Source organism: Eubalaena glacialis, chromosome 7, assembly GCF_028564815.1.
Source record: "Eubalaena glacialis isolate mEubGla1 chromosome 7, mEubGla1.1.hap2.+ XY, whole genome shotgun sequence".
Lineage (NCBI taxonomy): Eukaryota > Metazoa > Chordata > Mammalia > Artiodactyla > Balaenidae > Eubalaena > Eubalaena glacialis.
Window position 1 is genome coordinate 35,363,064 of NC_083722.1, and position 12,975 is coordinate 35,376,038.

A 12,975-nucleotide genomic window follows, 5' to 3' on the forward strand; every position below is an offset into this window, starting at 1 on the left:
CCAATGTCAAAGGGGCTTACTGCCTGTTTCCTCTTAGGAGTTTTATGGTTTCAGATCAAGATTTAATCCATTTTGAGTTAATTTTTGTGTATGGTATAATATAGTGGTCCAGTTTCATTCATTTGTACTTGGCTATGCAGTTTTCCTGGCACCATTTATTGAAGAGACTGTCCTTTCCATTCTTGGCTCCTTTGTTGTAAATTAATTGACCGTATGTGCATGGCTTTATTTCTGGGCTCTCTATTCTGTTCCATTGATCCATGTGTCTTTTTTTATGCCAGTACCATACTGTTTTGATTGTTATAGCTTTGTAATATGGTTTGAAATCGGCGCATGATGCTTCCAGCTTTGTTCTCCTTTCTCAAGATTGCTTTGACTATTGAGAGTCTTCTATGGTTCCAAACATATTTTAAGATTGTTTGTTCTATATCTGTGGAAAATGCCATTGGAATTTTGATAGGGATTGCATTGAATCTGGAGATTGCTTTGGGTAGTATGGGACATTTTAACAATATCAATTCTTCTAATCCATGAGCAGAGAATATCTTTCCATTTATCAATATTTGTGTTGTCTTCAATTTCTTTCACCAGCGTGTTACGGTTTTCAGTGTACAAGTCTTTCACCTCCTTGGTTAAATTGATTCCTAGGTATTTTATTCTTTTTGATGCAATTGTAAGTTGTAAATTGTTTTCTTAATTTCTGTTTCTGATAATTTGTTATTAGTGTATGAAAATGCAGTGAATTTTTGCGTATTAATTTTGTATCCTGCAACTGTACTGAATTTGTTGATTAGTTCTACTGGTTTTTTGATGGAGTCTTTGGAGTTTTCTATGTATAATATCATCTGCAAATAGTGACAGTTTTACCTCCTCCTTTCTGATTTGGTGCCTTTTATTTTTCTTTTCCAATTTCTGTGGCGTGGACTTCCAATACTATGTTGAATAAAAGTGGCACAAGTGACCATCCTTCTCTTGTTCCTGATCTTAGAGGAAAAGCATGTAGCTTTTCACTGTTGTGTAAGATGTTAGCTGTGGGCTTGTCATATATGGCCTTTATTATGCTGAGGATCATTCCTTCTATACCCACTTTATTGAGAGTTTTTAATCATGAACTGATGTTGAATTTTATAAAATGCTTTCTCTGTATCTATTGAGATGATCATATGATTTTTATTCTTCAATTTGTTAATGTGGTGTATTGCATTGATTGATTTGTGGATGTTGAGCAATCCTTGCATTCCTGGAATAGATCCCATTTGATCATGGTGTATGATCCTTTTAATGTGTTGTTGAATTTGGTTTCCTAATAATATTTTGTTGAGGATTTTTTCATCTATGTTTATCTAACTCTGATTTTTGAAAGAGTCATCTTCTGTTATCTCTGTCCTTCCTTCTTCCTCTTTCACTCTTCTGTTGGGTTGGCCAAAAAGTTCATTTGGGTTTTTCTGTAACATCTTACAAAAACCTGAATCTCCTCCCTCTTGCATCTCCCTCCCACCCTCCCTATCCCACCCCTCTAGGTGGTCACAAAGCACTGAGCTGATCTCCCTGTGCTATGCGGCTGCTTTCCACTAGCTATCTATTTTACATTTGGTAGTATATATAAGTCCATGCCACTCTCTCACTTCATCCCAGCTTACCCTTCCCCCTCCCTGTATCACAGCATTCTTTTAAAATGTTTGCTGATTCTTTTTTTTTTTATATTTATATTTATTTTTATTTTTGGCTACATTGGGTCTTCGTTGCTGTGCGTGGGCTTTCTCCAGTTGTGGCGAGCGGGGGCTACTCTTCGTTGCGGTACATGGGCTTCTCATTGCGGTGGCTTCTGTTGTTGTGGAACATGGGCTCTAGGCGTGCAGGCTTCAGTAGTTGTGGCTCGCGGGCTCTAAAGCGCAGGCTCAGTAGTTGTGGTGCACAGGCTTAGTTGCTCCACGGCATGTGGGATCTTCCCGGACCAGGGCTCGAACCCGTGTCCCCTGCATTGGCAGGCAGATTCTCAACCACTGCGCCACCAGGGAAGCCCATATTTACTGATTCTTAGCTGTCTATTCATTTCAGTGTCCAAGGCTTCTGTTGGCCTGGCTGTCAGTGCTATATCTGTTTATGCTGGTTGCCCCTGAGTTTGTGGAGAAGGGAAGTGAAGTTCTTCTGGACTCCAGGGATCCCGTCTCCTGAGTATCTGCAGCTACTCAGGGCTGCCCCCACCCCCTTCAGCTCGCTTAAGTACTGTAGCCTTGGGGTAAAAGCTGCTGCCTTCCTCCTGCTCACAGGCATGGGAGGGAGACCAGCGTACGCAACTCATCCATATATAGTTCCCCAGACAGGCAACCTCCTTGACAGGCCCAGGGCCCCTCCTGCTCCTTGCCTAGGTGACTGCTGAGCTGGATGCAGCTAGTTACCCTCCCACTTTGTGTAGAGCCATCTCCTGTGTGCACTTTGGGCTCTGGTCTCCTTGATCCATCTGACCCCATCTGCACTCTAGCAAAGTGAGCACTCGGTGTTTGATCTTTTGGTTATTTCTTATTCTTATATTTCTTATTAAGCTAAGCCTGGTTAATAGAGGTCTGCAGAGAACCCCTTCTCCATCCATCTTATTTGGCTCGGAGTTTCTCCTTCTAGCCCTTCTCCTGGCCTCACCAAGAGCAAGAAGGCTGATACCCCTTCCTGTTCTCTCTCCAGCACAACTCCACCAGCTGGAAGGGCTGAGGACCATTGGCATCACCACCAACGGCATCAACCTAGCCCGGCTGCTGCCTCAGCTTCAGAAAGCTGGTCTCAGTGCCATCAACATCAGCCTGGACACGCTGGTACCAGCCAAGTTTGAGTTCATCGTCCGCAGGAAAGGTGATCAGATGGGGTTCATGGTGGACGGTGACCCTTCCAGGCCCTCGTAGCTGGGGAGCTGTGGCTGGTGCAAGGGGCCTGGTCTCCCTCTTGGTGTCTGGGCTATAGCTAAGCCTAGGCATTTACACCTCACCCCTCAGTCTTGCTAAAGGTCCCTCGTCTCTGTAGCTACACTCTTGCGGACATTTTGGGATCGGATGCTAATGAGCTGTGGTGACCAGCCTCCCCCTACCCTGCCCCCAGTTTGCCCAGGACTGAGAGGGTTTCAAGAACACAGGACATTCCGTTTTAAAACCAAGACGGTCCCTGACAAACTGAGACAAGTTGGTTACCCTATAGTGAGCTCTGAGGAAATGTGGGGCAGCCTGGGGTGAAAGCAGATGCCCTGGGGTTCCAGGGACAGGGCCAGCACTGCCAGCTGAGGGTCCCCCAGCACCTGAGGATGCTCCCTGAGCCCATCCTGTTGTAAGCCTCTTCCTGCAGCAAGCACACCCACAGCCTCCTCCTGCCAGGCTCCATCAGAGAGGGTGGCAGTGGAGAGTGGAGGGGCCCGAGCCCCGGGTCTCACTAGGCCAGTGCCCACCATCCATGGGCCCCAGGTTAGGATGGGAGGTTCTGCACGGGCTCAGATGCCCTTTGATTTGGGGAGGGTGGTGCATTACTGAGACCTCTCTGGAGGATCAGAGAGATGCCGGGGAGACCCAGCTCTCCCTCTTGCTTCTCTGGAAACAGCCTCCAGCTCTCAGCCCCACCTCCTCTTTCCCCCCTCCCCCAGCGTGTGGCTTCCTGTTTATATCTGGCAGTGTGCTGAGGAAGTGCTGGGGGTGGGGGGCGGGTCTTTGCCCTCTAAAGGGCTGCTCCAGGCGCTGTGGAGGGGACAGACCCACAGGACACTGTCCTGCCTTACAGGCTACGAAGGGCCGAAAGGTGTGATGCCACGGAACCACCTTTGCTTGTCTTGTGGTGTCAGTTCAAGCACTTCAGAGAGGAAGAGAGAACTCTTTCTCTCTAGGGCTCTCTCTCCCAGCAGGGGGAGACTGGGAGGGCTTCAAGGAGGAGGCATTCATGCTGGCCCTTGAGGAACGGGGTGTTCAGATCAAGGGAGATTACTCTGAGGAGGAATGTCAGTCGAGAACCACAGGGACTCTGATGTGGGAAAGTGGAAGGTATAACCGTGAGCTTTACCCACAGAACCCCCCGCCCCACTTCCCCATGCACCCTGCCTCCTTGACTCCTTCCTGGAATGAGGATCGGAGACAGTAGATCCTGATGCCAGATCTGCCTTCCCATTCGTATCCCTGTGTCCCCTGCCTCCTTTTGGAGGGAGAGGGCTTGACGGAAGAGAGAACTTCTAGATTATCCTAACGGCATTCTGTGTAAAAGCTGTACAGTCTTTCCTTTGCCGTCTCTTCCTGCTGTCTTACTCTGACAATGCTGCAAGGAAACGGTGGAGGCTGGCTGGGGGTGGGGGAGGGGCCGGTATGCCGGAGGTGCTCACATGTTTGGATACATGAGTGAGCTGGGCTGGGGAGGAGAAGCCAGCCTGGGATCACATTTACTGCACTAACCACAGAGATAGGAGAGAGCCACGAGCACGGGAATCGCTCACCAGCCCTGGCCCAGCACCTACGCTTGGTAGGTGCTCGGTGAGAATATGAAGAGTGGGTGAACGGACGGACTGGTGAAGAGCAGGCGCCGGGAGGGAGTTGGGGAACCTGCCTTCTGTGCGAGGCCCCCAGCTGAGCACTGCCTCTCTCTGGACCTCGGTTTCCTCGTCTGGACTATGAGAGGGTTCACCTAGATCAGGGTCCACACACTACAGCCCACCAGCCAACTCCAGCCCCCTGCCTGGTTTGTTTTTTTTACAGCCTTCGAGCCAAGAATGGATTTTGCAGATAACATTTGCAATGAATTTAATGATAGGGAACATTAACCATGAATCCCGATTAAGCAAAATATTATCCCTGCAAAAAAGAATTCCACTCTTTCATTCTAGAGTGGTGTTACAAATATTATACTCAATTATTACCATATTCTGAATTTAGTCAATAAAATCTTTATGATGTATATCTACATAATATCCTCAATTTTGCCTCTTGGCCTCCAGAGCCTAAAATATTTACTGTCTGGTCCCCAGACTCGGCGGTCTCTGAGGTTCCTTGTGGCTCTGGTGCTTTCTATGGGTGTGAGGACGTGGGGGAGAGGAAGGCAGTGCCTGGACCCTGTTCCTCTCCCTCCCCACAGGCTTCCGCAAGGTCATGGAGGGCATCCACAAGGCCATTGAGCTGGGCTACAGTCCTGTGAAGGTGAGGACTTCCTGGCCCCAAGACAGCCCCCAGCCCTGGCCAGTGCACCTGCGGTGTACCCCTCACCACTTCCTGGCCTGCTCCATCCAGCCCTGCCCCCCACTCCCCACAAGGGAGGGGAGAAAACTAGTGACCCATGGAATCTTCCAACCCACGGAGAACTGGGGGAGGGACACAAGGAACGGGACCCTGGGTGGAGAGCCTTAGGCACGTGTCAGATCCCCGACAAGGGTCATCCCTGGAAAAGAACGCAGTGGGGATAGCCCTTGTGGTCCCGTTATCCCTGGACCAGGTGAACTGTGTGGTGATGCGAGGCCTGAATGAGGACGAACTCCCGGACTTCGTGGCCTTGACCGAGGGCCTTCCCCTGGACGTGCGCTTCATAGAGTACATGCCCTTTGACGGTCAGTGCCGCAGGGCGGGGTGGGTGGGGGAAGAGGAGGCCGGGCCTGTCGGCAGAGCTGGACCAAAGCCCCGCTGAGAGCACGGCGGGGGGCTGTCAAGAACCCTGGGAAAGGCTGAGTAGGGCAGACAAGGTCTGGCTGCCCCTGTGGGTGCTGCTGACCCCGGATCCCGCTGTGTGTGTAGGAATTTCTCCAGGGATGGTGGGGAGGGGCCTGGGCAGGCACCGGGGCTGCGATGGGGGTCGGAGGCTTCTCAGAGTGGGCATGGCTGTGATTCCATCCACCCATTTCAGGCACCTTGTGCCCTCCTGGCCCGGCGGCGGAGAACTGGTTCCTGGGCTGTGGGAGGGTGAACTTGAAGCCCCTGGGTCCCCGCAGCCTGTGACTCAGTAGCTCCCACCCCCAATACAGGCAACAAGTGGAACTTCAAGAAGATGGTCAGCTACAAGGAGATGCTGGACACCCTCAGGCAGCAGTGGCCGGAGCTGGAGAAGCTGCCGGAGGAGGAATCCAGCACAGCCAAGGTTGGCGGGAGGGCAGGGATGGGGCTGGGAGAAAGGTGGTGCTTCCACCCTAGGACGGGAGAGCTGGCAGGGGCTGCTTTGGGGGTGGAGTCAGTGATGCAGGACAGTGCCTTTTAAGCAGGAAGTGTTACAGGGCCATCATAGCAGCCTCCCTGCTTCACTGACGCAAAAGCAGGCCCGACGTGGGGCAGGGGTTAAGGAACTTGTAGGATGCACTGAACTGAGTGGTGGAGCGGGTGCTTGTCTGGCTCTTCCACGTGGCTGTCCCTGGCCGTGCTGCCCTCAGGTTCCTCCTGCATCTTTAGTAGCCTTTGTTTTGGGCAGGCCAGGTGCAGGCGGAGAGCTCATGGGCTTCATACTGGAGTCTTCTGTTGTCCGAGGGCCTTGGGGACTGCTTTCTGCAGGGCTCCTGGGGAGAGGGCCAAGAGGTAAGGGCTCTGATGTCAGGGAGAGAGCTGGCACTCAGCTGCCCATACCCCTCCCCTCCGCTGCTCACCCACAGGCCTTTAAAATCCCTGGCTTCCGAGGCCGAGTCAGCTTCATCACGTCCATGTCTGAGCATTTCTGTGGGACCTGCAACCGCTTGCGAATCACAGCTGATGGGAACCTCAAGGTGAGTGTCCCCTTCCCCACGGGCACCCCTGTCCCCTCTGCGCTCTGTTTATGTCTTCCTACCCATGCCCCCTGATTGGAGGTGAGGCTAGCAGGGTACACGGGGTGATGGTGAAATAGTGTCCGATATGGGGGGTCGTGGGAGCAGCAGATCAAGGTGAATTCGTGGCTGCCATGGGACCGTCATCCTGGTTCCTTCCTTCCTCGGGTCCCTGGTTGATCAGGAGCCACTCTCCAGGACTCAGTGCTGTGGGAGGGCTGGGCGGGGATCGATGTGCCCTTTGCCCCCAGCCGCCACCCTGGTTGGCCCCTCCCACCAGGCCAGGGGTTCATTCCTGAAACCAGCATCCGTTACTCGTATCTAGTATCTCATCAGCACATGCTGTGCGTTCAGCCCTGGGGACGGGTGGGTGGAAGGGAGGTGCGGACATGCCCATCTTCCGTGAGGCCACAGAGACTCCCTGTGAGACCAAACAAAGAGCTAATGGGTGGCAGCACAGGATTCTTCATCAAATGAGGGGCCGGACAGGCCTCTGGTGGTGAACCTGGAGGGAGCGCACAGGGACCTCAGTGAGCCATGGAGACTGGGCGGGGGGTGGGGGGGAGGATGCATGCGTATCTGGGGTTCATCCTGATTTGGCCAGGGCAGATTAAAGTCAGCTATGGGGAGGCCACCTCGTGCAGGGCTTGAGTGACCCCATGCAAGGTGCAGAGTGTGTCCTGTTGACAGGAGGACACTGGGCAGAGTTTTTATACAAGGCGGGGAGGCAGGATCCCCCATTCATGTTTTAGGAAGAATAACTCCCAGGTTGAACTTGGAAATAGAAAGACAGTTAGATGGCCACTTAGTGATGTTCCAGATACGTAAGAGTTAAGGTGAAGGTGGGAAGGAAGAGTGAAAGAACTTGGAGCTGCAGGTGTGAGTGGAGAGAGAGGCCCCCGGCTGTCCGGTCAGCTCTGGGACCCGCTTGGGATCGGGGGCGAGGGTGCTGGTGGGTGGGTTTGGACCGTCAGGCTGGACACCCGCTAGGAACTGTGCGGCAGGTGGTTGTAAAACGAGGGGTTTTTCTGGGCTGGAGGCCCAGGACTGAGCGGACAGTCGGTGGTAACTGTGTCAGTCAGTCCGGTCCACGCCCCTGCAGGAGGTGGAGGGAGGATTCTAAGGAGAATGTGAGGAAGAGGCTGTTTATAGCGCAGGGTTAAGGGGGCCTGTAAGGGCACTGTATGAGCAGCAGCAAACTGCCGTCCCACCCCTGGGAGGAAGGGGCAAGGGCGGAGTTGGCGTCACTGGGCTCCCAGGAGAGCTGGAGCGGCCGCCTGGCTGGGGCTGTGATTGTGGACGGAAGCACCACTGCCGAGAAGTGCCCGGCCTTTCTCTGCTCTCACCCTCTGACCTCCCATCAGCCAAACCCAGGCGGAAGCCAGCAGGAGGGGGGCTCCGGTTTCAGAGAAGGGCAGAGAGAGGAACCTGGGGGCTGGTGGGGAGCGAGGAAGGGGGACTGACCAGCTCGGGGAAGTGGGTGTATCTTCCGCTCAGATCGCGTTCACAGCTTCTCTGATGGTCTCTGCTTGTCAAATGTGCTTCTATGCCCACAGCACCCTGTACAGAGCTGACACGTGGTAGGTGCTTTGTGGGGCTTCATGGGAGGAAGTAGGTGTCCCACTTTCTGGGACTGCCCCATCCACCCCGAGCCCCCCAGAGCTCCCAGCCTCTCCCAGAATCAGGGGAGCCTTGAGTCAAGTTTGAATGACCTCAGGATGCCATCTCCACCAGCCCTCTGCTGTTCAGCCCCCAGTCAGGGACCACAGAGCAGAGCAGGGGCAGGCGGGCAGGGTCCGGGAGCAAAGGGACTGGAGGAGGATCGGGGGAAGTGGATACACGTGCCAGGTCTGGAGGGGCTGCCAGGACTCCGCTCCCACTGACTGGGGTCTGTCCTCATGGCAATGAAGAGGCCTTGCCATGGAATGTCTCAGGAGAAGGTGTGGATCTAAATTTTGATGTGCCGTATCTGCCATTGGCAGTTATTTGGTTTTTTTCAAGTACACGCCACGCGCTGAAGGAAACATGACCGGAAGTCAGATGCAGGCCTTGGGGTGTGTCTGCTTTTGCCTCCTGCCCTTCCAGCCCCTCCGACTCCTCCATCTAGCACCTTCGGCCCCTCATTGCAGGAAGACCTGCTTTGAGTATGACCAGCCACGGGAGGCCCTCATGCCCAGCCCAGGGGGGCTCCAAGGCTGGGGGCCAAGGCTCAGGATGAGGGGGGCATGTTGGCCTCACCCGCAGTGTGACCTCTCCAGGTCTGCCTCTTTGGGAACTCAGAGGTATCTCTACGGGATCACCTGCGGGCGGGGGCCTCTGAGGAGGAGCTGCTGAGCATCATCGGGGCTGCCGTGGGCAGGAAGAAGCGGCAGCATGCAGGTAAGGGGGCGGGGAGGCCAGGCTGGGTGGTGAGTGGGCCACTGTCAGCAGGAGGGAGGTCTGGAGTGAGCCAGTGGCACTCAGTGTGGTCCGTGCTCTCCATCACTCCTGCTGGACCTCTAGACTTGGGGTGCGTTGATGTTTCTCCTTCCCAGGGGAAGCTGGCAGAGCAGAGCCTGCACAGGACGGGGGACCCCACACTCTCTCGGGCTGTTTCACTGGGTGGTGGAGAAAGAGGGGTGTCATTGCCCCTCTCTCATCCCTAACAGGGAGGGCAGGGTCCTGGCATCCAAAAACTGTTACGGGCTCCATCATGGGCGACCTTGCAGTGTACGGCAGGGGTTTTTTGTCAGGGTGCGGTAGGTGAGTGCGTGTCCACGGGGCTGTCATACCGCTGTGTCCATCGTCCGTTTCAGTGAACTCTTTTCCCCACCCTCTTTCTCTCCCCGCTTCCCTGCTCTCCTCTCCCTCCCCACCCTTCCCTCGCCCCAGGCATGTTCAGTATTTCCCAGATGAAGAACCGGCCCATGATCCTCATCGGTGGGTGACCCATCAGTACGTAACCACTCACCCTTGTCACGGGGGGATCCCGTGGGGCGGGGCCCCTGCTATAGGCGACCCCCACCCTGATCCTGCACTTCATCCTGAGGTTCTCATCCTTCACCTTTTCCTACCCCCCCAAGCCTTTACTGTGGCTTTTCTTCCCTTCCCTGGCTCCCTCTTACTGCAAATGCCACAGAAATCATCATTCTGTCTCACCAGAAATCGGGTTGGGGGGGTCCTCCAGGTTGATGATCGCTATGTTAGTTGTCCCCTGAAAACGGAGCTTCTGGGTAAGACAGAGATCTTGTCCTCGGCTTTAGAATCTCCCAGCTTGGATACAGTCACAGGCGTCCCTTCCCTTCCGTCCTGTGGGTCAAACCACGCGCGTGTCCGGACCATTAGTGCCCGTTGGTCCTTGTGTTGTTACGCTTCTGTGTGGGCAGCGCTTAGGCATGCAAGCTAAGAGTGCTACTCAGCTTTCTAGGGAGGACACAGCCAGGATCTCAACTGCCCAATTCCTTAACTCCCGGGGAACTTATGTGCCCAGGGCGTCTCTTATGTGCATAGGATGCTTCAAACAGAAACACCTTTTTATTGAGCCGTATGTGGTCTCTAACCCTGGGGAACTAGCTGGTCCATGCGGAGCTTTGGGGATGCTGTTATCCCTCTGGCGCATGCCCAGGCTAGAGCAGGGGAGGCCTCGCCCCCTTGGCCACAGCCAGATCTGGGCCCCTGAATTGTGCCCTAAGCAAGAGAAAGCAGTGAGAACAACCAGGGGAAGGGATTCTTTTCTCCAGCACTTGGAGCAGAGTGAGCCCTGAGGCATGTGGGCCAGAGACAGCCCGGGGACCACACCAGCCACCCAGAGAAGGAAGGGCGGCTCACCACAGCATGCCATTAGGAAGAAGACTGTGTCACCTCTCTTCTGCTGTCACCTCCACCATCCACATCCTCTTGTGTTGGGCCTTGACCCATGCTGACACGCCTTGATGGCAAGGAGTGGGGGATGCCTTGATAATTGTACCTCTGACACTGACAAGGTAGGGGAGCCAGAGCATGATGGAAAGCTGGAAGTTGGGAGGCCTCATTGCTTCAGAAGCAATAATAATACTGTCAAGGATACAGAGTAACTAAAGTGGTCTGATCTCTGTAAAACCAAGAGTTGCCTAGAACGGGGCCTCTTAGACTTTCACGTGCCTGTGAATCCCTTAGGGATCTTGTTATTTCAGATTCGGATTCGGGAGGTCTGGGCTGCATCTCTAACAGTCCTCAGCTGGTGCTGGTGCCGCGGGTCCCTGGACCACCCTTTAAGTAACAAGAGCCTGCAGGGTCCCTGAGGCCCCTGGGACCATTCGAATCAGCCTGTCGCTTTGTGTATGCTTCTGATGTCCTTGAGATGTTGTTTAAATAGATTAAATATTTACCTTAGTATGTTGTCCATAAACTATATGATTTCTGTTAGCCCTTCCCGGAGGATGTGAAGATGAGAGTAACTAATTGGTAATTCAGGCTGAGGCCTCGCTATCGTTTTAAGAAAATGAAGGGACAGAGCAGTCATCTGATCGAGGCTTCAGTCTTCAGACCTTAGGTGTTTCTTAAGAGAACTTGGGCAACAGGAAAGTTGTGAGGAGGGGAGCCCAGGTGGGAGCACCCACAGACCCCACTGCAGGGCAGGCAGAGCCTGCGGGACCCTTGCCCTGTGTACCTCCTGGTGAGGAGGGCTGCACGATCTTATTCCGGGGCCCCTTCTCTGTGTATCGTCTCTTTTCTCTCTCTTCTCGCTGTGCCTTTCGCCCCTCATTCCGCTTTCCCCAGCGTGAAAGGGAGAACTCGGGGTTTGGTGGGGAGAGGCTTGGGGAGGGAGGTGGGAAAAAGACCTACCTTTTGGACTGAGTCTTCTCCTTTCCTTCTTCCTTCCAGAGTTATTTTTGATGTGCCAAGATTCCCCACCAGCCATTCCAAGCATCTCCTTCAGGGACTCCCTCCATGTTCAGGGTCTGAGACACAGAGTGAGTTTCTCCAGCCAGATGGTGACTTTGTGGAAAGGGGGCCGGCTCCCCCAGATCCCTCTCCTCGCCCAGCGGTGGCTGGGGTCTGGCCTCCCTCAGAGACATTACGGTTCCCACCTCGACTCAGATGCCAACCCAAAGTGCCTTAGCCCAGAGCCCCGGGCTTCTGCCACCCCCTCAGGACCTCTGCCCACCTCAGACCAACTGACCCACGTGGACAGGGAAGGACAGGCGGCTATGGTAGACGTGGGTGGGAAGCCAGACACAGAGCGGGTGGCCGTGGCCTCAGCCGTGGTCCTCCTGGGGCCTGTGGCCTACAAGCTCGTCCAGGAGAACCAGCTAAAGAAGGGAGACGCCCTGGTGGTGGCCCAGCTGGCAGGCGTCCAGGCGGCCAAGCTGACCAGCCAGCTGATCCCCCTGTGCCACCACGTGGCCCTGAGCCACGTCCAGGTGCAGCTGGAGCTGGACAGCACGCGCCACGCCGTGGTGGTCCGGGCGTCTTGCCGGGCTCGGGGCCCCACTGGGGTGGAGATGGAGGCCCTGACCTCCGCTGCCGTGGCCGCCCTCGCCCTGTATGACATGTGCAAGGCCGTCAGCAGGGACATCGTGTTGGCGGAGATCAAGCTCGTCAGCAAGACCGGGGGTCAGCGGGGGGACTTCCATCGGACGTAGAGCTCCTGCCCTCTCTCACCCCTGGCCCAGCAAGGTCAAGAGATGGGATGCGATTTCAGCCGAGGGAAAGATGTCAAGTTCCTTTCACCCCGTCACCAGTTACCTTCAACTGGTAGGAACCCCAGGTCAGCCCACCCCTCCACTGCTCGATGACCTACACTGACCTGCGAGGTTTCCTTTCTTCCGAGAGGAAACCAGCAGGCCCGTCAGCCTTCCTAGACCCTCACTAAGGTCGTGGGAGGGGGCTGGCCGCAGCGAGCAAGGCTAGATAACCCCAAAATCACATTGAGTGACTTGTGGACTCTCTCCGACAGTCGAGCCCATAATCTCCCCTTCTCTCTTGGGTTTTCTCTTCTCCTTCCTTCCCCGGGAGGGAACAAGGGCTCCTAAGCAGGAGCCTCGTGGGCCGCAGCCCTGAGGCCTCCTGGCCAAGCACACCTCCCACACCTGCCCCACGCACGGCCTTTCCACCTGCACCCCTTTGTCCTGGGACACACCAGGGGAGAAGGAGCGATGGAGCTCGCCTTCACCCTCACAGTGCACAAAATAAAGCCACGATGCCCATTTGGGGGATGCAAGAATGAGGACTGTGTCTGTGCCGAGGGCACCGAGCCACTGTGATGGCAGGCCCACCCCTCAACC

At 54.8% G+C, this 12,975-nt stretch overlaps 1 protein-coding gene across 8 annotated transcripts in view; it reads left to right on the top strand.

Annotated features, from left to right (window-relative positions):
- Nucleotides 1-12,906, top strand: part of MOCS1 (molybdenum cofactor synthesis 1) — a 42,961-nt gene extending 30,055 nt beyond the window's left edge. For 3 of the 8 annotated variants that reach the window (XM_061196265.1, XM_061196266.1, XM_061196270.1), the window contains exons 4-11: nucleotides 2,680-2,844; nucleotides 5,089-5,150; nucleotides 5,443-5,554; nucleotides 5,966-6,078; nucleotides 6,581-6,691; nucleotides 8,989-9,109; nucleotides 9,602-9,649; nucleotides 11,573-12,906. In XM_061196265.1, coding sequence (XP_061052248.1) covers nucleotides 2,680-2,844; nucleotides 5,089-5,150; nucleotides 5,443-5,554; nucleotides 5,966-6,078; nucleotides 6,581-6,691; nucleotides 8,989-9,109; nucleotides 9,602-9,649; nucleotides 11,573-12,333 — 1,493 coding nt within the window. In that variant the 3' untranslated portion in view covers nucleotides 12,334-12,906. Of the gene's footprint in view, nucleotides 1-2,679; nucleotides 2,845-5,088; nucleotides 5,151-5,442; nucleotides 5,555-5,965; nucleotides 6,079-6,580; nucleotides 6,692-8,988; nucleotides 9,110-9,601; nucleotides 9,665-10,864; nucleotides 10,934-11,572 lie in introns of those variants that run through there. The other 5 variants (XM_061196271.1, XM_061196273.1, XM_061196268.1 and 2 more) reach the window with 3 other exon arrangements.
- The last annotated feature ends 69 nt before the right edge of the window (nucleotides 12,907-12,975 follow it).